The sequence below is a fragment of the Syngnathus scovelli genome, chromosome 1 (genome assembly GCF_024217435.2).
Source record: "Syngnathus scovelli strain Florida chromosome 1, RoL_Ssco_1.2, whole genome shotgun sequence".
NCBI classification, from domain to species: Eukaryota; Metazoa; Chordata; class Actinopteri; order Syngnathiformes; family Syngnathidae; genus Syngnathus; species Syngnathus scovelli.
In genome coordinates, this window is record NC_090847.1 from 11,034,143 (window position 1) to 11,059,094 (window position 24,952).

Consider the following 24,952-nt stretch of genomic DNA (forward strand, 5'->3'; position numbering starts at 1 on the left):
TCATCTGTCAGTTGGAAGCCACATTGCTAATTCACACAGACTAGACCTTTCATTAAGAAGCAAACAGGTTTGTAGTAACCAGCCTTTTATGATGAACCCAAGATGATTTTTTTGCACTCCATTAGTGGTTGCACTTGGACTCATTAAAAAAAGTCCTGACCCTCATAGGCAAACTCGGACATTTAGGTCCATTATTCTTCCATCCATTTTCTATACCACTTGTCCTAAAGAGTCAGAGATGGAGCTATAGAGTTACTTCCGAGATGTAATATACTATTTCATATTACTAATGAGTTTCTTTACGCTATGGTCATTATGTATAGTAATGTTACGTATGTCACTTTATTTTCACTTTACATGGACTTTTAACTCATCTTGCACACACGTCTGAGTTGGTCCTATTGATGCAGTAGTACAGCAGTGGACGAATGTCATCGATCATTACTTAATATAAGAAGAACCTTTGTAATGGTGAGAGTTTTATTTTGATTCAACAGCTGTTGGAGCCCGTCGCGGACCAATCGGAGCACTCGCCGTTATCAGCACGGGGAAAAAAATCCCCACGGTCGCCATAATACAGCAGCAGCGGAAACGGCTGAGAAGTGGCTAGAAAACAAAAGAGCGCACGCAGTCGTCCTCGCCATTTGGTATGCTCTTGCAGGTATAAATGCTATTCTTCCCATCCAGCGCACTCCACATTCACGCATCTCGTCGCGCATTTAGGTCGAGTCGGATACAGAGAAAACATCGGTGTTTATTTTTTTTCCACATAGCGAGACTTAGAATGTCAAGTCGCTCAGCTTCGAATAATTGGATCTGTTAGCTTGTAGCAAGCTAGCTAATTCGCGCTAATGCTAAAATAGCTTGGAAGGAATCGCAGACGCGGTATTGTGATGCTTATTAAGCCATTACACTTGAATAAGAATTACACAATTTTAGTGCCTTCAGTAACATAGGCTAGTTAGCAGTGGCTAGCTAGCTGCTTGCGATGTTTCTTGGCCTAGTGTTGTTCGCTAGGTTGTGCAAGGCTGTTATGTAAACAATTGTGATGTACCTTCTCATAAATTTTACTGCGCGTCTTTGATACGCATGTTGGGATAATGCTAAACGCAATAATAGCGGGATCTGACCCACTTAGTGACTTCCTTTCTCTTTTTATTTCCGAGGAAATGTGTCCGTGTTAACGTTAGCTGTGCGGCTCTGTGTTATGTAGAGTGGTGGCCAACAAAACCTATTTGGGTTAAGCTAGGCTAATCGGCGATCGTCAATGAGAAGGAAAGAAAAAAACATCTAATTGGTACTTAAACGGTTATAAACACTACATTTTAAACTGTGGCATTCTTGCGAATATTTATTAGTAACTCTGTGGTACTTGGTGTAGTTTCTTAGGATACTCATCCAATATAGTTAGTCGGTTTGTTAGATGACATTTTCATTACGTTGTAATTTTTCAGGCACATGTGATTGTAGAGCCTCCATTTAATACTTGCACACATCTTCAAATATCTATCCTCTCTATTAAATTTAATACAGCATCTCCCTAACTTAAGATCTCAAATTGGTTGTGATGTGTGTAATTTCAGTAAGCCATGTGTAATCTATGTAAACAGCTTTGGTTGTGATTGAGTTTTCCAATTAATGACAGAACTTTATAATTTTTTTTCCAGCCACTCCTAACGACATTGATCCTCCCTCCCCTCTCGCTAGTGTTACAGGAATGCCCAAGGAAAAATATGACCCGCCGGATCCCAGGCGGATGTACACGATAATGTCCAGCGAAGAGGCAGCCAATGGGAAGAAGTCGTACTGGGCTGAGCTGGAAATTAGTGGTGCGTATTTATTCAAGCTTCCCTGGACGTTTTTGTTTTTTAAAATAATTGTGGCAATTTAGACCCACCCAACTTAGTGATCTTTGTTGAATTTTCCAGTCCGTATTATTTTTGGGTTATTTAAATATGACATTTAAGGATATACCGAAATATTATATACCGAAACTCCAAAAGAAATAAGACTGGACTGGGTTTTGCACTTTGCAAATGCACTTTGTAATTAGTTTAGTCCTTTGTTTCTGTCACTCCTTGAGCAGATTTAACAGAGTATCTGTTCTATTTGAGACAGTATTTGACACTAAAATGACTTAATGACACTGTTGTGCGTATTACACCTAATCAACCACAAGTTTGTAGTGATTAGGCTATTTTCTCTTATTTAGCCACAAAATGAAAATACTTGGATGATTCTGCAGGGTTATGTTTTTGTTGTTCAGCATTATATAGTATCAACACTTAATACAAGTCACCAAGGTGGGTGGAAACGCACTTGGGATGGACCACTCACAATCATGTGTGCATCTGTGAATTTTTGAAGAGTAACAGAGTTGATCATTATTGACTTCAATCCCACATATAAAGCATCAAGTGGGCATATGTTGCAATGATAAATGAACCACGAAGATGATTCGTTTTTGACATGAGTCAATAATGGGGCGTCATCTTTAGTTGCCGTCTCCTTGAAATGACACCAATGAACGACTAATTTCTGCAAACATTTGCCGCTCTTCGCCTCACTCCATACACGGACCTAGGAAGTCAGAAATTCAGAAAAGAGACGGGCCCTTCCATGCAGGACTGGATTTATTTCAATGAACACTGCGTTATGTCAAGTCACATTTGTTTTTGTAATGTGGAAGACGACACATACTTTATGTATCCAATTGGTCATTACTATATACAGTACTGTACAAAGGTTTTTGGCCACCATAACATTGTGGTTTTGGCAATGCCATTATGGTCATAAAAGCTAGATTGCCACAAAAGATGCAGAGAATGGAGCTGCGAATACATGTGACCAAAATTCATGCTGTAGAGCTTTGTGTTTTGGTTTATTTTTTCATCGACTTGTGAGCAAAACACTTTTGTTAATGGAAGATGGGGAACAAACAGGAGGTGCCAACATGAATATGATGTTCGACAATTCCAATTGTTGACTCGCATCGTAAAAAAAGGCACTCTTATTCAGATCATTGCCAAACAGTAATCAGACATTTGGAGTTGGTAATTGAAATGCAATTGTTTTTTTCCTTCACACTTTATTCCTCTGCAAGGTTTTGTGTATTAATAATGTGTGTAAACCTACTGTGTCCTAGTTAGTTCATGTTTTGCAAGTCATATTAACGACTGTTAAAAAGCTTGTGGAGACAAACCTAGCGGTAGCCTTTGCACAGTACTGTATGTGTTTTTATCGTCGCAGTGATGCTTAACTCCTTCTTCAGCATGTGAGTGGTGCGGCTGCAATTTGACTGATAAAAATAAGTGTTTTGTGATGCACTTGAAGCAGTGTTCAGCCTGCAGTTGAGAGGTTTGGCAGTATGTGCAAAGTAGCAGCAACAGGAGGTGGTCTGTTTTCTTTGTCAAAGATGTTAGTCAGGGTGACTTTCCAGTATCTGAATTGATAAACTACTGCTAGTTTCTTATTGGTTGCCATTGTCATGACGTTTCAGGATACACAGCTAAAAAATAAAAGTAAACAAATGCTATTACCTTACTCTGGCTCTGTATTAACTCTGTGCTATTATTAGCAATATGACAGGATTTTCCCTAAAGATGAAAATCTGTCCATGCAAACCTTCAACCTGAGTAGAACACAGCATGGATGTTGAAAATTGGATGAAGCGTTTCATAGAAATTGAGGGTTTTGTGTAGGGGGATGGGGAGTGTTTTTCTTTTCCCCTAAAACAAGAACAAACGAAATAAGCCACACCAGTTTTTACTGTCTCTCTTGTCAGATCTACAAATTTTATTAAACACAACACATTGATGTACCTGGCCATGCTGAATTCAATTTTTCATTTATTCCATTGAAAAATGCCCTTTCAAAGACCCAAATTAGTTTAGATGACAAAGCTGTAACAAAAACAAAGGGGTGCACTGCATTTCTTTTCCCAAACTAAAAATTGTGAATCTGGCTATTCAATTTTGACATATGAACCCGTAATGTAAAAATGTAGTACAAAACAACAGTTTTTAGTGCCAAGGTCAGAAAGACTTCAATAGATATTCCTGATGTCACAAGTAGCGCTGTTTCTCAGGAACTATACTGTATTTGGCTGAAACATATGCTCTTGTTTATGACTATTGAATGCAACTGACGTTTGGTGAGACACCATTAATTCTCCTTGGTACTATATTTGCCTTAAATTGTATGATGCCTCCACAAATATTCTCTTTTGTAACATTGAGAGCAGTATCATGGGACATTGTCAAAAGTCAAAGTCATAATCAATGGTTGAAATATTATTTCCATTCACAGAGCTGCCAAGTGTTCCGAATTGCGCATAATTCATTATGGAAACCTTGTTAAGGAACTTAAAGTGTTCCAGAAATGGGAGGGGGGTGGGGGACTTTAAACTCTGGCATTGTGCAGCTGCAGTCGATCCTTTAACTTTGTCTGGAGCTCAGCGAACTCCTTCGATTACCTGAAAAGTTTCCGCTATAAAAAGCTACAAGTAGTTTAAACGAGCCGGACTTCGAAGGTGGGCTCCTCAAGATTGCTGTGATGTTTCACACTTGCCCTAAAATAATTGACTTAAATAGCGCAAATTAAACATTATGAGAGTGAATCACTCTAAACTGTAGAGTGAGTTTATCTGTTGTGAAAGATGTTTGAAGTGCAAATTATTATTATTATTTTTTTTTAAATCCTACCACACACACCCGCGCACTCATTGTAACTGTTATACTCCATAGTCGATATTTGACTTGAGATGGGAAAGTGTCAGAGTGGTTGACTGCTGTTTTGCAAAAACCAAATGGGATCTCAAGCCCCTTCCCATATGTTTTCAGGTCGAGTGAGGAGTCTCAGCACAGCCCTGTGGTCCCTCACCCACCTCACTGCCCTGCACATCAGTGACAACTCATTGTCACGCATCCCGCCAGACATTGCCAAACTTCACAATTTGGTGTACCTGGATCTTTCATCCAACAAGATCAGGAGTCTGCCGGCAGAGCTCGGCAACATGGTGTCTCTCAGGTGAGCGATCTCCCATTTTTCCATTATCTGTTCCGTTCGTTTAGACAGATTGCTTTGAATTTTTCTGCGTAAAGAGATTTCAGACGATTCATTCCCCTTGTAGCAATTAGCTTTTTTTTTTCTTGTAGAAATCCAGTCTCATTTGACTCTTCATGTGAATTAGATCCTTGCCGCGAACGAGAAAATGTTCATTCCTGTTAATTAAACATAAATGTTTTCCTTCCACAGGGAACTGCTTTTAAATAACAACCAGTTGCGGGTTCTGCCTTTTGAATTGGGAAAACTGTTTCAGTTACAAACTCTGGGGTTAAAAGGTGAGGAGCTAATTAACATCAAGCGTAGCCACCCTTTCCTTGAAATGTCATTTTCTCTTTGTGCTTTTCTTTTCCACTTTAGGAAACCCACTTGCACAAGAAATTATGAGCCTCTACCAGGAACCTGATGGCACGCGAAGACTGCTCAATTACTTGTTAGACAATCTGGCAGGTGCTATCAAGCGCAGTGAGTGGCCTTTCTTAAAACCCCATTCCTCCATATATCTGGCCTTTCTGTCAGATTTGCCAATTTGTTAATACTTGGGTAAATTCTACATACATTTCACCTGATATCGCAAACACATTTATTTTCCACTTCCAGTACCAACAGAGCAGCCCCCGGCCCGATCGTGGATCTCTCTCCAGGAACCAGACAGAGCCCGGCCATCAGGTAAATCGGCAATCCTCATACTGTATTAGTACACTGTGCAAATTTTCCATGGTTAAATATTAGCTAACAAAACTGCAATGTATTTACATTATGGACAGAGGGCTGGCTTGTGTGGTGCAGAATAAAGGTTAAGCCTTCCCTCCCCTTCTGGTAGTAGCAGTGCTGTCTGTTGTTAATAATTACAACTAGGAACGCACAATATTCATCAGACTGATAATTTATCAGTCGATATTGGGGGAAAATGACATCATGTCCCATCAATCGGGCAATGCAAAATAGGTCGATATTCAGGCCAATATTGAAATCTGCATCAAATACACTAATGTCCAAAGAGTTGAAGTCTCCGCGACTCTAAACAATATTTACAATTTAATCATGGCGTGAAAATGTTCACAAGCGCATGGTCCCATTCACTTAGATGAGCGCTTTAGCTGAGGCTCCCTCGGCGCTCCCCATGCCCGCTAGCCGTGGCACCACCTCAGGTGGCCTTCTTCAGGTGCTGGCGGCGTGCCCGTACGCAGGAGAGCAATGATGCCTTTTCCTTTTTAACTGGACTTTTACTTACCTTTGTTGCTGGATTCTATAATCGTGTGGATTTAATCGACATTGGATTACAATAAAAAACTGAGTTTTGGCGACTTTTCACCGCACTTTCAACATTACGGACGAGATGACGCGACCAGCGAAACCCTCTGCGGGTCATTGTGGAGTCTGTCTGGCAGACGGCGGCAAAAGTAACATAAACAAAAGCGGGCCAGCAGAGCTTCCCTGCACTTATCATACCGGATGAGATAGCCAATGAAGTGGGACCTCTGGATAGTAGGCGGCAGAGGCGCCGTAAAGAAAAGGAAGACAGCTTAGCTATATGCTAACAGTACTGTATGTGACAACTGTGTCAAAAAACACTGGGTAGTTTTTTGACTGATAAATGGTCATTTGTATGCACGTTTTTTTTTTTTTTTTTTTTTTTGCGTACAAAAACATTCACTCGCGCTGCTGTCCTCGCACAGACACCACACACATACAGTACGTTTTGTACATTTCATTGGTCTTGTATACACTACATTAAAAATGTATTTTAAAAAAAAATGTGGGGTTGATAAAGCGCCATCAACTTCACAACTACTATATGCATCAGAGATTTTAGGAGTGCTCATCTCCTCACCGTGCTTTCCCCCTTGCAGCACTGTTCTCGGTCATGTGCTACAATGTGTTGTGCGATAAGTACGCCACGAGGCAGCTGTACGGCTATTGCCCCTCTTGGGCTCTAAACTGGGAGTACAGGAAGAAGTCCATCATGCAAGAGATTATGGGCTGCAACGCAGACATCATCAGTTTGCAGGTGAGATGTCTGCTATACTGCTGCCTTTAAATCTTTTTGCTCTGTTGTTTAAATGTTTTCCGGTGTTTGTGCCACTTTCTGTCTCCTTGTGAAACATAGGAAGTGGAGACAGAGCAGTACTACAATTTTTTCTTGCCAGAACTAAAGGAGCAGGGTTACGACGGGTTCTTCAGTCCAAAGTCGCGAGCTCGGACCATGTCAGAGTCGGACCGAAAACATGTGGACGGGTGTGCAATTTTCTACAAGACAGAAAAGTACGTTGTCAATGGTTTTCTAAGAGTTCAGAATTCTGCATGCCTTAATGTGGTTATTTTTCTGTCTAAACAATTCACCCAAACATGGAGAACCTTACTTGACACACCCTAATGATTAATCCCTGCCATGCCCCCTTGCATTTGTTCATGTCCAGATTCAGTGCAGTGCAGAAGCACACAGTAGAATTTAATCAACTGGCAATGGCTAACTCAGAGGGCTCAGAGGCCATGTTGAATCGCGTGATGACCAAGGACAACATCGGGGTTGCCGTATTGCTTGAAGTCCGCAAAGAGATGATGGAAGTCTCCTGTGAGTACCTGTTACCTTCCTCCATATACTTCTGTACTCTTGTCTTACTTGCGGCACGCTGTTTTTTCAGCCGGCAAGTTGCTGCATGGCATGGAGAAGCAGCTGCTGCTGGTGGCCAACGCCCACATGCACTGGGACCCCGAGTACTCTGACGTCAAGCTGGTTCAGACCATGATGTTCCTCTCGGAAGTGAAGAACATTGTGGACAAGGCGACGCGCAGCCTCAAGTTGTCCTCGGTCTCTGGTGAAACCAATGGCATTCCGCTGGTTCTCTGCGCTGACCTCAACTCTTTGCCCGATTCTGGTGTGTGTCACTTCAGTTTTACTACGTGTGCTCGTAATGGGTTGCTTGACAAATCGATATTAAAACGAGGACAAGATGATGTCATGATCACTTTTCAAACATGAGTAAATTTGAGGAGTCCCACATCACAATTTACACGAATAACCTCAGCATAACATCACAAGGTTGTTCACATTTTTTGATTTTGCTCAGTTCTTAAGAGGCTTTCTGTCTCCCAATGCAGGCGTGGTTGAGTACTTAAGTACGGGTGGAGTGGACTGCACCCACAAGGACTTCAAGGAGCTTCGCTACAGCGACAGCCTGACCAAATTCAATTGCAACGGCAAGAGCAGCACGTCCAACGGCAGGATCACCCACGGCTTCAAGCTGAAAAGCGCTTACGAGAACGGCCTGATGCCTTACACCAACTACACATTTGACTTCAAGGTAAAAATTTTGACTTGCAGATAGTCGAGGTATCGTTTATGGTTTCAGGTAAAACAATCTTTTGACACAGCGGCATAGAAATAAATGCAAAAATAACATTAAATAAATGACTATCACACTGATTGTGGCAGCTCATCACTGCTTAGACGTCTCCTCAAAAATGAAAATAGCCCATTACTGGCAAAAAAAAGTATTCACGGTTAATGAAACGTTGAGTAAAACCATGGAAACTTGTCAAACTTGGTATCGGTCTATGCCCGTCGATCACCTTTAACCTCGGGTGACGCGTGACTGCGCATCACAGGAAGTTGTCAGCAGTCGCTTGCAGCTAGCAATCAGTTGCTAAGAGATTTTTTTGTTTGTTTGATCTGCAATGCAAAGAAACACAATTTGGAGTGGCATTTTAAAATGGTACATGCCAGCTACAATAGAGATGTTACTGTGAAAATGTCTTTTACTCGCTACAAAGGTGTCATTGCCTCAGTTTCCCACAGAACTTTTCTTTCTTGCATTTGGTTAATTTTTCTCTTCCATACGTTGATTGTAAGTTATGGCTGTTGGTCGTCATGATATGCATGTGTTTATCAACAAGACAAGACGACAAGAAAACATGTTGTGCAGTCAGTTTACTGCAGGCTGGAAGAGGTGTGTGGGTTAGTGATGTTGACGCTGAACTGGTTATTTGCAGGAGGTTGGCCGCATTGGTGTTTTTTGTTTTGCGTTTGAAAATTCTTACTGTGTAAGCAGCCTTAGAATGCACCTCGTGTCTCGTGCATGATGTGAGTCTTGTCAACAAGGCCATTTAGGGATGACCCGATCCGGTATTCTATATCACAATCGGCTCCGGATGCAGCTTTTTTGTGAGTATCGGACGCAGTCTGAATCAATCACAGGATGGGGCCGATCCCTTTTCAATTATTTACATAACGGCAATATGTCTGCTGTGTGGGATTACGTTTCACAACAACCAAACAGCGACCTGCAATTGCTGTAAGTAAGCGGTTTTCCCGTGGAGTAATTTCATGACTTTACACCAGTGCTTCTCAAATAGTGGAGTGAGACCCCTTTGGCGGTGCGATGTGCGCATGTGACCTAGGGGTGCAACAATACAAATAACCCACGGTACAGTCTGTACCTCGGGTTTCGCGCCTCAGTTTCGGTTCGCCTTTCAGCACCAACAGCTTTTTTTTTTTTAAATAATGATTTTGAGACTTTAAAAATATAATGCAACATTTGCAACCATACTGTTGCTGGTACAGTTGCATTGTAATGACAATCTAAAACTACATACGTATAGTGTCAAAGTAATTCTCTTTACTACATGGAGACAAAGGTTCCAGTTGAACTAAAGGAGAAAATGGAAAAGAAACAAGTACATTCCACAGTGGCCCTGATGCGTGTTGCTTTCGGGTGCACGCCAGCCCCTTCTGACACAGTTTGAGTGCTTTTGACAATTTTAAAAGAAATATTGAAGAAGCAAGCGTGTGTTGCTTTCAGCATATTTATAACATTTGTACTGGTCTGATCGTCCGCTTTTAGTGAACTTTGATTGTTGCACATAGTCGAACCCTGCTTCATCCTTGTTCCTCACTCTCTCGACTTGACAGATCAACCCCCGCAGTTAAACCAACTGTTCCATTAGTGTTATTTTTACTTTTAATTATTTCTTTGAAATCAGTCCACGACATGAAAAAGGTTGGGGTCCTGCTGTACTGTATAGGAATAATATCAATGACTTTGGCGATTGATTTCAACTCGACTTGAATCGTATTGTAGGCGGTACTCCGATTTGAATTCACATGCTTGACTTTGTCTCCTTTCAGGGTGTCATCGACTACATTTTCTATTCCAAGCCTCACCTGAACGTCCTGGGCATCCTGGGCCCTCTGGATCCTCACTGGCTGGTAGACAACAATGTCAGCGGATGCCCGCACCCTCACATCCCCTCTGACCACTTCAGTCTCTTCTCCCAGTTGGAGCTTCTCCTGCCCAACGTGCCCCCCCAGGTCAATGGTCTCCATCTGCCTGCACGCAGGTAGTGAGTCCCCGCCACTCCCCTGGGGTCAGGCAAGGGGGGGGGTGGTCTGTCCCTCTCTGCCCGTGACCCATCCCACGACCAGCTCTCCCCTCTGCCGCCCCCCGGAGGAGGAAGGCATAAAAGAAAAAAAAAAACACAACCTGTAAAATATTCGTACAGTGAGGTCTGGCCAACAGGGATTTCGTATGATGTTGAAGATATTCTATATTTTTCTTTTATTTTCTCTCTCTGTCTCTTTTTTTTTTTTTAACTGCTCAAGTCCAATTTGTGTATCACATTTTTTTCTTTTGGACTCCCTTAAATCCCTACATACACGTCTTATGCTACACCGGATGCTAGCTCATCGCGCGTTTTTCGACGCGAGAGAGAGGGCCATGTTTTGCGGAAAAGCTTCCGAGCCGATGGTGTGTGTGTGTGCGCGCATGTGTACACTCATGTGTCTGCCTGTCCTGTATAAACCTGAAACCAGCAAAGACAGCAGACGCGACACTCTTTACAACTCCATCGCGCGGCAAGAGGGCTGGTAGTCAGGAGTCGAGACGGGAACTTTTCCCGTTGTCGTTCTGTGGTGCTCGGGGCCCCGTCGAGTGCTCCTCTGGTGCTGCACCTCCGACCCCCCCGCCCCGGCGCCCGACCGTGGTGCAATAGCTCCCGCACGCAGTTCCGCACCCCACCCACTCTAATGGTGCTGCTTGACTTCACAGAGCCAGGAGGAACGCTTTGAGAAACAGCTACCATCCTAATCTCAGACTGTTTTGGGTGTTGTCGTCTTAATGCTATACGGCACTCTCAGCCCGCACTTAATTTTGGGTAGCGACCATTTGGGGATTGGGGTCTTGCGTTGCTTCTATTAGTCAAGCGAGACTGCCGGTCAAGGGGTGGTACGACCAGCATTCCTCTCAATGTCCAGCGCAACACACACACACGCACACACACATTTGTAGCACTGTCTCAATGGCCAGTAGTTTCGTTCCTGCGTCATTCAACCTAAACACACACACACACTCACTATATAAGTGTTTTCTGCTCTTAGTTGGTTTTTTTCACAAGTTTGTACAGAATCAAAAGCATAGACTTGGTCTTTACATGATTGTATATGAATCACAGAAGACTTGTTTTCTGGCGTTTTTTTGTACCAAGAGTAAATTATAATCCCATTTGAGAAAAGATTGTATGTAAACTATGACTAAATTTTTATCCCGTTCATGTCGCGGTGAAACTGATGACCAGCTTGTACAAACAACGTAAGCAGAAGAAGAAGAGGTTGTTCATGGCGCTTTGTCACAACTTTGCACTCCCTTTGAGATGAACCATTACGTAGCGGATCTTTTGTTGTTTTGAAGCCCCTGCCATTAGTTCCCATGTTGATTTGGTTTGATTGTGGTGATTTGTGCGCAAGACATCTGCCGTCGATCATCCCCACCAGCTCATTGACATACAAGCACACGCATATGCTGTGTGACTGACACCCGACAAATAATAACCCCCCATGTTCAAGCAAACATCGTACCTCATCGTAGCAGTAGTTGTCTTGCACTACTAAACATTCGACAGACGCCTGAACAACCTTTTCTGCTTTTATTTTTAAATACTGTTGAGACATTTGTGAAGATTTTATGTCCTTTTGTGTTTTGTTAAAAGTTGGTTCTCCTTTTTTACGAGCCGTGACGATGTTAAAGATGTTGTGTATTCCTTTTGGGATTTGTTTTCAAACCCCCCCCCCACTTTCAATAATCAGGTATGTGTGTAAACGCCCCACCCCTACTTTGTCCATATGGATCAGATGTGACTTTTATGATTTATAATAATTGTACATTAGCACAGCTCTGCTACTTTGTTTTTGCAGCCAGATAACCTCCACATTTTATTTTTTCCCCCCAATCTTTAGTTAGTTCTGTCATTTTAAATCCCTCTAGAGCAACCACTTTACATCATTGTCATGTACACACATACACACACACGCACGCACGCATGTAGCTGAAGCTACTATCCCATCCGTGGAACACCCCCACTTGGTCCCCCCCACCTCGCCCCAAAATTTCAGCAACAGTATGGCTTTAGATGCCACAGGAAAACAAGCACTTATTAGACTCCGCCCCCTCAACTTTGCAGACATCTCATCACTTTGTTTTAAAGCGACGGAAGCAAATGGGAAGTATGAAGTTAGTCCCCGGAAGTCTTTCCTGTTCTGTTTGTTTGCCTCCAATGTTTTTAACTGAAAGAAAAAAAAAAAACAACGGTGTCCACTTTTTTTCCTTCCTTTTCCTGAATGGCATTAGTATTGTAGTAGACGAAAAAGCTAGCTTCCTTTTTGTAAAGTGTGAATAAAAGATGTATCTCATGTTTCCTTTCTAAAATGATACTGAATTGTGTTGATGTATAAATACTGAATTCTGCAACGTATTGTTTGCTACGTTTTAGTACTTTCCCATTCTACACGCTTAACCCGCCACAAACCAAATTCTCTGTCAATGATGTGTACAGGAATTGAATGTTCGGAAATGAAGGCTGCAGTGTTTTTGGCATCAGCAAAGGCAACATCTTTTGGTGTTATGAACTCAACACCCTCCTCATTTTTTTTTTTTTTTTTTTTGTGTGGTTTTGTTACTTTCAGCTTTATTACGCATATTTTGCCTGGCACTAGCTGGAGAGTGCTAGTGCCTGAAGGTGAGGGCAGCAGAGCTGACCTCTCCTAGTGGCTGCTGAGCTTATGATGTGCCGCTGGTCGCCAGACTGCTCCTGTGATCATTTCTCTTCCGCTTTCTCCCAGTCTCTCCTTTTCTCTCTTCTTTTGTGTGTAATGTGCTTGATTTCGCACGCTTCCCTCGTGAAGGCAGACTGCCGTCTCCGAGAGCCCAATCGCAGAGCAAAACTCGTGTGATGGTGTTGTGCTTTGTGATTTTGTTTGTGCTCCTTTAGGTGTAGAGTGATCTATTTTCCCTAAGCTGCATCTTTTTGTTGTTGCGGTGCACACCAAAGCTGCTCGTAGTAACAAATCATACCCCACCACCACCTCATCCAAGTCATGTGAATTGGAGAGCTGTGAGGAAACCTTTTCCTTGGACTGACTTCATTGCTTTCACGTTAAATTAATTGCATCCCCTTTCAGAAAAATGGCAATAATACTCAACATTCAGACACGTTTTGTTTTAGACATTTTATGTGGAGACTAATGTAGCTTCTTTCATCCTTTAACACTGCGCCCACTGTTGTTAGCCGATGCATTGATTTCACCTGTATATTTGCTCATCTCCTTTCCCCGCTGACTTCGTGCTAGTTGTTCAATGATCAGGATTGTCTATCTGTAGTCAGCTGAGTACATTTTATTGATCTGTCACTGTGTTTATGCACTGGACCAACTATTGTTTACCATTCATTAAATACCAGCAAAAAAAAAAAAAAGAATAAATTCAGAACTGATAACAAAACACTTGCACAATGTTGTAGAATGTCCATTAACCTAGACAAGAAATCAAGGCAGCTCTTTTCAAATCAACGCATATTGTTTGAAAAAGAAACTGAATGGTAAACAATGTTTCTGTTGTACACTTATCCGTCCTCTCAAATCTCTTTGGACTAGTTTTGTACTTTTTTTTCATTGACTACAGGTTCTGCTTGTTTCCTTTTCACCTACCTATGTATTTTCCTACTTGTTCAAAATAAATTCTATATTATCTGTTTCAAGCTGTGTCACCTTTTATTCTTTGCAATGAATATTGGAAATAAATTCTACAACTCTTTTCATCTAGCCTCATTTTCCTATTTCATTGTTTGCCAAATGTTCTTGCTGTGCTTTTTTTTATGTTGAATACACCACCAAAGCTTATGTACTTATTCCAGTTTAAATTCAATACTTTTATAAATTTTCTCTCCAAATAATGGACATGTGCAAATATCACTCCAAAGATAAAAAGCCACCTGGGGCTTGTGTTAAACCAATGCTTCACCGAAAACATTGGCTAATGTTAAAAATTCATTTAAAAATAGATTTGACAAATTTTATCTAACTCAAAGGTGCTCTAGGTTTTGTTTTTCAATTATGTGCCAAAATACATGGCAGCGCATGAACTCTTACAAAGTTGGGTTGTTGTATATTCCCTCGTGATTCACCGAAGACAGGCTTCACTTAATTTTTCTTTGCTTTACATGTGTGACTGAGAAAAAAAATAACACGATCATGCAAATATATATTGTAATTATGACTTGACCATTTCATCAGTGTAGGTTAGCGCGTTTCGGCAGCACCGTCGTAAACCGAGGACCGTTTGTACGTCTCTGAAAAGACCCTGTAAATTCAGTTCCAGGCACTAGGTGACGCCAAAGATTCACATGTCCGTTTCATCCATGAAGATAAAAGATTCCAATGTTGGGGAGTTAACTCGAGTCTGTGAGCAAGAAGCTGTGTTGAAAAAGCAGCAGATGGAACTGCTCTCTTTAACAACACCACATATTTAATATATACATAGTTCGATCAAGGTGGTAGAGATAAAAGAAGTTTTGAATTATCCCAACTACATGAGGAAAAAAAGAAGACATGTTGACAGTGTACAAAGAGCTGTGTGTTTTGTTTTGTTGGTTTGGCCTTGATTCAACTTTGAGTAAAATTTTTAAAAGAGCTCAATCAAGCTTTAAGATCTCTGCCACGAGACTGAAAATTATATAGCACTCAATAGTGGAGATCTAGCATTAAACTGTTTGTTAGTCATTTCAGTTTTCCAGGAAAAATATCACAATGTAAGGAAAAATAAAAAAAATTGTATCAATCAATATCGGTTGATCTGAAATCAAGTTCAAAATAAGAAAATATAAAACGGATCAAAAATGGATGTGATAAAATACAAGCATTCATAATACAAAATACAAGCACATACATATACAAAAAAAAGTAGGCAACATGTGAGTATAGCACTCTGTACAAAAGACACAAGTAAGTAAAATCACTATGTTGCCTTCACTAAATTCAATCGGAAAATAGACCTTGTTAATACACTTAATGATAAGATTCAGTTTTCTTTCAGTTTGTGAAAGCAGATAATTGTCTCAAATAAATTAATGCATGAAATACCGTAATAGCAAAGAAATGTATGTGTTTTGGGAGCAGCACACCAATACTGCACTCTAAGTATTCTAAACCTTACACATATACAGTACTTATAGAAATTGTATCTTATTGAGAGGGATTGAGACTTTCAACCACTGGCTTTTAGTCCTTAAATAATCATACAATCCCATGTTTTCGGTAGCTCTGTTGTCATCATGCTGTAATTGTGTTATCCTAAATACAGAAAACCTCTTTTGACCCCTAAATGAGATTTACGTAAGTTGCCTGAGGAAATGTTGTCCAAGTATCTGACTGGAAGAATAAAGTTGCATTTGTGTCTCACGTCACTTTTCATTGCTTGGCCGGTGTTGCGTTCACTGTCATCTTTCATTTGTGTTGGCTGAGCTGTCGAGTCCTACTTGCAGCTAGGAGCCACAAAATGATGATCTTCACAGTTTTTCAAGGATATATTTGAAATTGTGAGAGCTATGATCACACCCATCTTTGTGTGCGTGCATGCGTGGGAGCCTTCCAGAGGATTTGTTGTGAGACACACAGTTTTTCCTCGACTCCTCAAAGTTGGCAGACGATGTCTGTTGTGTTGACGTGGCAGCACCATCGGAAGGCCTGTGAAGTCTTCTTGCACTCTTTCAATCTATCTTTGCTTGTTTTCATCCTCGTCAACTCCCCACTAAAGCATTTAAAAGAGAAAAAAAATCCATCCCTCCAAAATTCCCACTTGTGTCTCTGTGCATGCATGGAGCCATTTGACTGAGTGATGCTCCGCCAACTCCCGCTAACACGCTTCTTGGGCTTTCTTGCTAGCAAATCCAAGTTATGAGAATCCAGACATTTGAAATCTAGCTCTGTGTGTGTGTGTGGCAGCCAGACTAGACATAAAGCCAGAACAGAAAGAGACCATGAAATGTTCCTGTTGATTCCTGTTGAGAGGAAGTCAACAAGTCAGAGTGTCACTTAACTGTGACAGACGAGAAAAACAACACGCAAGTCTTGGCCATGTGGAGGAAAGGACACTTAAGAAGTACTGAGGGCTGTATAACAAAAGCTGGGCCGCACAATCCAACAATCGGGGCGAAGTTGTGAATTTGTTCCATTTCATTGTTCTGTAGTGTCTGGTAACTATGCTGTGAGAGTTTCCCTTGAAAGCAAATCCTGGTGACCCTTGGTTCTCAGAGGTGACTAGGGTCGCCGGTGAGCTGCATTCTGAATTTTGTTTGGCTGTATGGTGCCTTCTTTGCAAAAAGCCAATGATTTATGCACCAGAATGCATTATCAGAGCATTTTCCATGATGTTAATTTCCGTCCATTGATCGGAGAGCCATTTGAAATCCAACTGCGACTGCCACAATCAGAATAAGAGCAGAGTTTAAAAGCCCACCACACATATTTTCTTTGTTATTGCGTTTCTTTGTCTTTGTCAAAATAAAAATATTCTCAACTCCCTCCTAATATGTTTCCTTTGGAATCATGACAGGGATGATGTTTGAAATAAAATTTAGTTTTCATTTTTTACATGAACTATACTCGAATATGACAAACATGTATATAACAAATGCACTTTTGATGTAAAGAAAAATTGCTTTGCGGGACTTTAAGATTTCTAAATGATATAATGAAATCGCGCTTCTTCCAAGTCATTCACCACAATAAAAAATGTCGAGAAGCCTTTCAATTGCTGTGTTTCTTCTTTTTCCAGCATTTTGGATGCCATACTGCCACTCACAGAACCACCAGTCATTTGTACCTCACTTTAACACCGTGTTGTTTCTCACTAAAACTAAGAAGAAACTGTGTTGGTTTGGCAACTCATTCAAAATGAAAACTCGACAGAGCTCCAAGTTCAAGTTTAAAAATACAAGATAACAATGTACCCTACATTTGAAATAGCCATCCGCTGTTTTGCTGCTTGATGTGAACAGGTATCTTTTTGACAACACTTTTTAAAGAGGTTTCACTCCGTGGTTGTGCTGTAAACAGCTGCTAGTTGGGCGGACATTTAAAGCTGACTAGAATCTGATTTAAGCATGTGCGTGTTTTTTTTTTTTTTTTTCTTGTTTGCATGTGAGAGCAGTGTGGTCAGCTGCTATAATGGCCAGATGTAAAAAGTCACCTCATGTGTGTCGGGATCCTGAGAGGTTAGACACATGTGCACAGGGCCACTTGCAATGACAAGGCAGTATTTCACCCCCCCTCCAAAGTTCCTTCATCATGATCCATTCAAAGGCTGTTTCCTATCACTCACTTTTATTGTGATGATTCGGGCCGAGTCTCCTCAAACATATTTTTGGCTGCCACGTGCCGAAAAAGTTGAAAAACAACGAAAGGTCTCCAAATGGAAGACAGACTTTAAATGTCGGGATGTTTCCCGTTTTGATGTGCCCTTTTTGTGCTGTGTATTAAACATACCACACGGCTACTGTATGCTGACAAACCACAGAGGCAATGTGATCACAGCCATACGAGTTACTAATGAGGAGTCATGCCTGAAGTCTTTCTGGTAAAAATAACGTGTGACAATGAGGAAAAACGACTTGCGGAATACAGTTTGGGAGATGCTGAATTTGACCTTCTACCCTTTCAAGATTGACCATAAATCACCCCAAACCCGAAGCTTTTTTGATTGTACATGTTTACTTTATGTTGTGGCCTGAACGTGTTTATTATGCACCAAGAACCAGAAAGGAAGCAGGCCAACTTCTCTGTGAAGTCGAGCCAAAAATTTGCGGCACGTATTTTGTGTAAAGGAGTGAGATTTAAAAATAAAACAACGTATTTGCTGGTTTTTCTCAAAACAAAGCAATGTTTCGCGTTTCCTGCGTTTATTTAGAGTGTAGGTGTGAATAGTCAGACTAACTGGCCGACATATTGCTTTGGACTGAGCTAAAGCTGCACTTAGTCATGGAAAATTGTTACATGCACTATTTGGAGCGCAGCTTTGTACATATACAACGTGGAGATCAAAGTTAACATATAAAAACAAACTGATTTAGTTGAGCTTCAGTGGAACAAGATGACAGTTTGTTCATTGTGGCCCACATCCATTCCATGAAATTCCAAGTAAGAAATGTGTCTTGGAGTCTCTTTTCCTCCCTGGCAGCATGTCTCCTTCCGTGGCCAATAGCGAGGGTCATCATCATGTACGACCTCAGTAGGATCACAACCTGTCGTCTCTTTGTGTGATAGCTTGTCTCTTTTGCTGTCTGCCTCCGTCTTGAGCTAGGCTAATTGTTCTCAGAGTGAAAGAGCATTCGGCTGTTTGACCCAAATATTCAGATTTAAAGCCTGTCACTATCTGCATTCCATGTTGAGTTTTGTGGCCCCTGCTGGTGTACGCAGTCTCGATAACAGCAGTGAAATTCCTAGAAAGGAAAATGAATGGGAGTGGCTTGGCTTTCCACTCAGCCTTAGTAGCACAGCACTGTATGGAACTAGCTAAACCTTGAAGATACGATTCAGTGGGCTCAAGGAAGAGTTCGTGGTAAGTTGCACATTCTAGGGATGCTCAAGAATGAGTAGATAGCGTCAAGGTTGGGACAGGAAGAAATTGGAGAGTGGAAGACACAGGGTAGTTGGTGGTGTCACGCCTGAGCCAAAAGGTTATTGGTGGGCACACTGGCAACCAGCACAGCAGGTTTCCCCTACATTCAAGTAACCACAGTCAAAATAAGCACAGTAATCGGAGAGACACCACCTTCTCGTATATCCACATCTGGGAAAAGAATAAGACACTGTCCTCACTGCTCTGCTCTTGAAGAAGCTTATTAAACCATCTCCTCTACAGCTATCCAAAAGCTCTGGCTGACGGCCGCCATTGCTGGCGACACGACCAAGTACTGAGGGCGGTTGCTGTGAGTCTTGCATCAGCCATCAACAACAGCACATGTCACCACTCCGCAAGAAAACAAGCACCTTCACCAGCTGGAGATAAACACTCAAGATAATGCTACTAGCTGACCGAATTCCGGCAGTCTGTAGTCATTTCTCTGGGGTTTGCAAATGTGAACTTGCTGTGGCATTTTGGTACTGTGACTACTTACGACACATGCAGCACAAGCAACTGCTGCCTTGCTTGGGTGTCATAGGAGCAGTAAAGAAGAGAGCCATCAAATTGGTCTGTCTGTGAGGCCGCCTCAGCGGGCTGCCATTTTGGTCAATACCACCCTCTCCTGTCCACTGAAATTGACCTCAAACTGCCCTCCAATGGGATGCCAACTGCTAACTGTAAGAATTGCCGTTTCAATACTGTTGAAAGTGTATGTCCTTGAATAATTGCCCCTGAATAATTGGATAGAATTACATTTCCATCTTTGTTGTGGTTCTTTGTGTGTTTATATTTAAAAAGAAAATTGATTTTAACCCCTCCTGCTGTAGATTACATAGGTTTTATACTCATGACAGAGGTCATGTTTTGGTCGAATTAATAATTTATTTCAATTCATGTCAAAATGCAAATCTTAGTTCATAAAGACCACAATAAATGTCCTTTTGACGTTAGCATAATCAGTGTCTTCACATAGTGTAGGTGAATAGCAGGAATTAACAATAATAATAATAATAATAATAAATTTGAGCAATTACCTCTGCAGTGTGCACTGCAGAAAAATGACCTCAGTAAGCAGACTGTTGTGGTTGTTGACTTCGAGAAGCTGTGATTGCAGAGTTGTGTTGTTGCCGCTGTCACACTTGGATGTCAAGATCTGTCACAGTTCGTTTCCTTGTTTTAATGTTGTCATAGTTTCGGTTCGCGTGTCTGTGTGCTCGCCCCTCCCCTCCTGTGCTCACAATCTATGTAATCGCCGTCACTTGCCTCTCGTTAGCTGTCTTGTATTTAAGTCCTGTCTGCCCCTCACTCCCTTTTCGGATTGTTTGCGTCTCATGTCTTCTTGTTTCTAGTCTTGTCCCTAGTCGAGCCTCTAGTCTGTCTTTTGAGTTCTTCAATAAACCCTGGTCCAAGCTGCATTTGGTTGCCCAGCTCTATTCACTTCATGACATTGGAGTTGATGCCTGTGCTGTCAGCTAGTGGGAAGGAGCAAAAAAAAAAATATGAATGTGCGAGCCGGCCGGCTGGCTGGCTGTGGTTGTCTCTTCCTTAACTCTTGTTTAGTCTCTTGTATTTATAGGGTGGAGTGCCGCCTGGTTCGGCAAGACATCCTGTGGCCACCATCAGGATGATTGATGCAATCATTGGCTAGCTTTGACCTGCTTTCTTTGCCAGTCACTGTAGAATGTACATATATTCTCAGTGTCTGCAAATATGCATGGATGCAATCTTCCCTTTGGGACATCGCCTCGTGGCATTTTTCATATTTCATTCACCACCACTGAATAGTGCACCTGCTAAAGGCCGAGGTCTCCTCCGTAGCCTATTTAACATGCAGAGACAGACCTCAGGAATGTTCTTTAATCAAACTTAATTATAGTTTCCCTGGTGCGGTTGCTCGCAGGTCCTTGTTAATCCAGGCTTCTGGTTCAAAAGTTCACTGAGGTTTGTTCAGACAGTGCGGGTGGGGTGCGGGTTCTGGGGGGTGTGGACCTCCTGCACAATACTAACTAAGCATCGGTGATGCAACATTCATTACGAGCTTCTTGTCTGCACTCCCACATGTCGATGTCCTGCTAGCAGGATGTTTTTAATGCAGCAAAATTAGGGGAAGTAAAAAAAGCACAAATTCTTGCTTGGCGAGTAGTTTACCGATGTGTACTTTATCCGAGTGCTTACTTTTCTGACAACTTTTTACTTTCACTCCCTGTTGGTAAAACTGGTATTTGCACTTTGTTCTTACTTTGCCAAAGTTTGTTTGCTACTTATTTCAATGTTCACAGGTGGCGACATGGTGCGAAAAGACAAATAGAAGTTAAGTCAATCACTGAAGAGAAAGATATTCCCGATCTAGTTGGCTTAAAAGAATGATTGACTGCGGATACATTGTGTCTTGTGGCTGTCAAAAAAAAAAGCAAAAAAAAAAACACAAGTTTGAACCTTTACTATGCTAAGTATGTCCGTCACAGTTTGCCCCCAAAATTCTTCACATTCTCTCATTTCTTCTTCTCTGTTTTGGGCTTGCAGCTGCAAGAGGAGAGTGAAAACAGTGACAGGCCTCTACTCTGAATTGACAGATTACCGAAAGAGACGGATGTCTTTGTTGTGTTGCCCTGTAAACAACAAAAATGTCTGGGGGTTGCTCCAACACAAAGAAATATGGAGAACTCATTGAGTTAAGCCTAAAAGGCCACATCAGGATAAACACATGTGGAATACGGATGTTGCGTGCATAATTTGGAATGGCGGCTGACACGTTTTTGCGCACTGCTTGAAAGTGTGCTGGACGGGTCATTGGAGTTTGACGGGAGAAAAACAGTCTGTTGTCAGCTGCACACAACTTAGTGTGTTTGACTCCCTCCTTTCCAGGCCCCCGTGTTTATATACACATTTGGATATGGTGCAAAAATGGGAACTGAAGTGAGGTTCTGCAGAATATCTGGCAAATTTGAAATAATGAGGCAGCCGAGTAATCGTTCATTTCCACATTCTTCCTAAATAACGGCGACTTACTGACCCAGATTGTAGAAATATTATTGCTATGTGAATGCAAACAGTTTGACAATGTGTGCAAGTGTTCACAATTTTAGAATTGCTCAATCCATGCATTTTTCTTTTTTTTTTTTTTTAACCACTTAGCATGTTCAGGTTTGGGGGTGAGCCGGAACCAGGATATGCGTTTTTGGATGAAAAATGACATGTAAATGTAAAAAAATTGGTTTGACACTATTATATTTGATTGGATCTTTGACAAATGTTTAAGTCACTCATGCATGGTGTGATGGTTCATTGACTTGACTTGAGCATGGGTTCAATTTCCACTTAATGGTGTTGTGAATGTGAGCCCGAAAGGTTGCCTGTCTCTATACGTATCCTGTGATTGACTGGCAACCAGTCTAGGCAAGTGTGCAAGTTATGTTATCTGGGATCGGCTCCAGCTTTCTTTGACCCTGATTTGCGCAACGGAAACAGTTCTTGTTTATGATGTAGCATCTGCAAGAATATACATAAACATTCTTATCTTGTATGTTTGCATCCAGAGCAGGCTAATGAGAGCTGATCAGCGGTCAGAGGCCGAGATTCATTCTCATGCCAGATGTGAAGCCGTGTGCCCTCAGATCACCCGGGAAGATTTTTAAAGCCGGGTCCAAACAGGGCCACAGAGAGCCGAGAAGTGTTTCGGAATATCCATCTCGATTGAGCACAACTATCTGATAGTCGCACAAATGACAGCTGCTGGTCGCTGCTTATATTTCTTCCATTTCATTATGCAGTCTGTGGCGCTATATTCGCATCCCACTCGCCTCATTGTGGCCTGCAGCAGTCCTCAAGTCAACTAAGCGGGTGCGTGCCTACCTCACCTCTGTGCAGCTGAGACTAGTCGAACCCTGCAAAATCCAGTGGATGGCACTCTGAAGAGCCCATCCATCCATCCATTTTCTTCCGCTTACCCAGGGTCGGGTCACGGGGGCAGCAGCTTTAGGAGGGACTCCCAGACTTCCCTCTCCGCGGCCACTTCATCCAGCTCATCCCGGGGGATCCCAAGGCGTTCCCAGGCGTTCGTCGCGTCATTCTTGCGCATTATAAATGAACTTAGTCGAAATTAGTCTTGCTATAAATGTCCGCTTCATATGTTTTGAGTAGATTCAATTAAATCTTATGGGCCAAAAAATCCGATGTGGGTAGCATCTGCCTGCAGTGTGAGCCTCGTCTTACATACAGTACATATGAGTTGCATATTGTTGTCCTGTGCATTCCGCATCTATATATGTTAAACCAACTTGGTCGAGGGGGGAAATCAACAAATAACTTGCTGAGAGGGAAAGCTATTGTGTGAGATGGGAAAAGAGCTGAGAGGTGAGAATAGATAATGATGCAGCTGGCGCATAAGCCCCTGAGGATTCTGGTAAAAGCGTCTCCGTGTCCTGTGGCACAAATCACATGATGGCGGGCGGGCGGGCTCTGTTGTCATGAGACCACGCTGTGGAGGCTCCGCCAGTTTTGATGAGATTGGCACATCAAAATTCACTGTTGAAATGGTTTTACAAAGTACAATGGGACAGGAGAAACAGCTGTGTTGAACCACTGAGCAGCTTCAGTCCATCTAAAGGCTGTCAGATGATACTGGCTCAATTGCATTCAGGATTTTTGTGGCTGCTAACCTCTTGTCGTTGATCCAAGCAATTTCCTCATCTATCATTTAGTCATTCGCTAAAGCCTGACGGGCATACGGTATTTCAATTTGTGGCGGTTTGATTTGATTATTGTAATACAGATTTGTGTTTGTTAAAAAGGGAAGAGGAGCCTTGAAAGAAATAATTACATACGTATTTGATTATAAAAATACAAATATATTAATTTTTCAAAATCGCTCAGCCCTAGTTTGTTTTAATGCAGACAAAATGGGGAATTGTTTCAAGAAATACTATTTGTATTTTGCTTTGAGCAGCTCAGCCAGGCCCAAACTAACAGGGACCGTCTGCAAGTGTTGGAGCTAGTTCCAAGAAACAGCCAATAAAATGTTGGTTCGTTTCTCCAAGAAATATTCAATGGATTTTGGCAAATGCTCCAAACTCCCAGCGTGCCTCCCGAGTTTTAACTATGTCACCTTGCCAAATAGATTTCGGATGAAAACATTGGACTTCCTGACACTGTTATTTTGTCGTTTATTGAGCCATTTTTTTAGGAAGTGCAGTTCTTATAGATCCTTTTTAAGTTTAGCTGAAGTATGTTACTTGTTTTGCAAAATTTTGCCAAGATAAACTTTCATGTTCCACCGGCCATTTTAATTGTGAATCGGTTAATTAGCCATGGCTTTGGCCTGAGCATAAACCCCAAAATAAAAGACAAAGACAACAAAGGAAAGCACGTTTTCAGTGATTAAACCAACGATATTGGAACCATGTTTATAGAAATGCATCACTGCCCTGAACGTTTTGCTTCACGGTGGAAGTACCTTCGATGACAATGTTAGGCTTACCAAAGTCAACTGTGTGTCTTTTATGTGTGAGCTGTTGTTATGACTGTTGAAAGGTTTGCACATTTTGGGGCTTCTTTGAAGGCAGCAGACACCTAGACGGAACGGACAATTAATGGTTTCCTTGGGAAGTGACGGCAAAAGTGGACCTCTACTGCTCCCGGTGTCAGTTGTTGTTTTAGCTGCTCGCACTCTCGGTGAAATTGACTTCAGCAGCTAAAATATACAATTTTCAACTTGCAGTGGAAGAAAAGCTGCGAGTAGCTTTTCAAAACGACACATTTCCTTGCATCAATGATTGCGAATGTCACTAAACAGCTCCGCGCTGTTACACAACCACAGCAGTCCCTTTACTCTCCATTCAGCCTTGACTTTGTGCTCTGGGCCGATGACTCCGAAGTCTAACCGTACCTCACAGAAAAGGAAGATTTTTCTTTTCATGCTGTACACACCTCCGTGAAGCAGA

The 24,952-nt window shown here is 41.8% G+C and overlaps 1 protein-coding gene across 4 annotated transcripts; it reads left to right on the forward strand.

Annotated features, from left to right (window-relative positions):
• The first annotated feature begins 504 nt into the window (after nucleotides 1-504).
• Nucleotides 505-14,091, forward strand: LOC125983211 (CCR4-NOT transcription complex subunit 6). Of its 4 annotated transcripts, none has more exons than XM_049744216.2 (12): nucleotides 505-661; nucleotides 1,708-1,829; nucleotides 4,842-5,028; nucleotides 5,257-5,342; nucleotides 5,425-5,529; nucleotides 5,665-5,733; nucleotides 6,918-7,075; nucleotides 7,175-7,329; nucleotides 7,485-7,639; nucleotides 7,710-7,943; nucleotides 8,167-8,369; nucleotides 10,193-14,091. In XM_049744216.2, exons 2-12 carry the CDS (start codon nucleotides 1,718-1,720, stop codon nucleotides 10,406-10,408), a joined length of 1,680 nt encoding a protein of 559 aa, XP_049600173.1. In that variant the 5' UTR covers nucleotides 505-661; nucleotides 1,708-1,717; the 3' UTR covers nucleotides 10,409-14,091. The 4 variants fall into 4 exon arrangements, with proteins under 4 accessions (XP_049600173.1, XP_049600193.1, XP_049600182.1 ...); XM_049744236.1 differs by having other exon boundaries at nucleotides 516-647; XM_049744225.2 differs by having other exon boundaries at nucleotides 525-661; nucleotides 1,668-1,829.
• Nucleotides 14,092-24,952: the final 10,861 nt, after the last annotated feature.

What these genes read in the sequence shown, in the direction of transcription:
- LOC125983211 (XM_049744216.2), top strand. Translation starts at nt 1,718, where the DNA reads ATGCCCAAGGAAAAATATGACCCGCCGGATCCCAGGCGGATGTACACG. An exon ending in GGCTGAGCTGGAAATTAGTG is followed by an intron (nt 1,830 to 4,841) that starts GTGCGTATTTAT and finishes ATATGTTTTCAG; the next exon opens with GTCGAGTGAGGAGTCTCAGC. An exon ending in ATTTTCTACAAGACAGAAAA is followed by an intron (nt 7,330 to 7,484) that starts GTACGTTGTCAA and finishes GTTCATGTCCAG; the next exon opens with ATTCAGTGCAGTGCAGAAGC.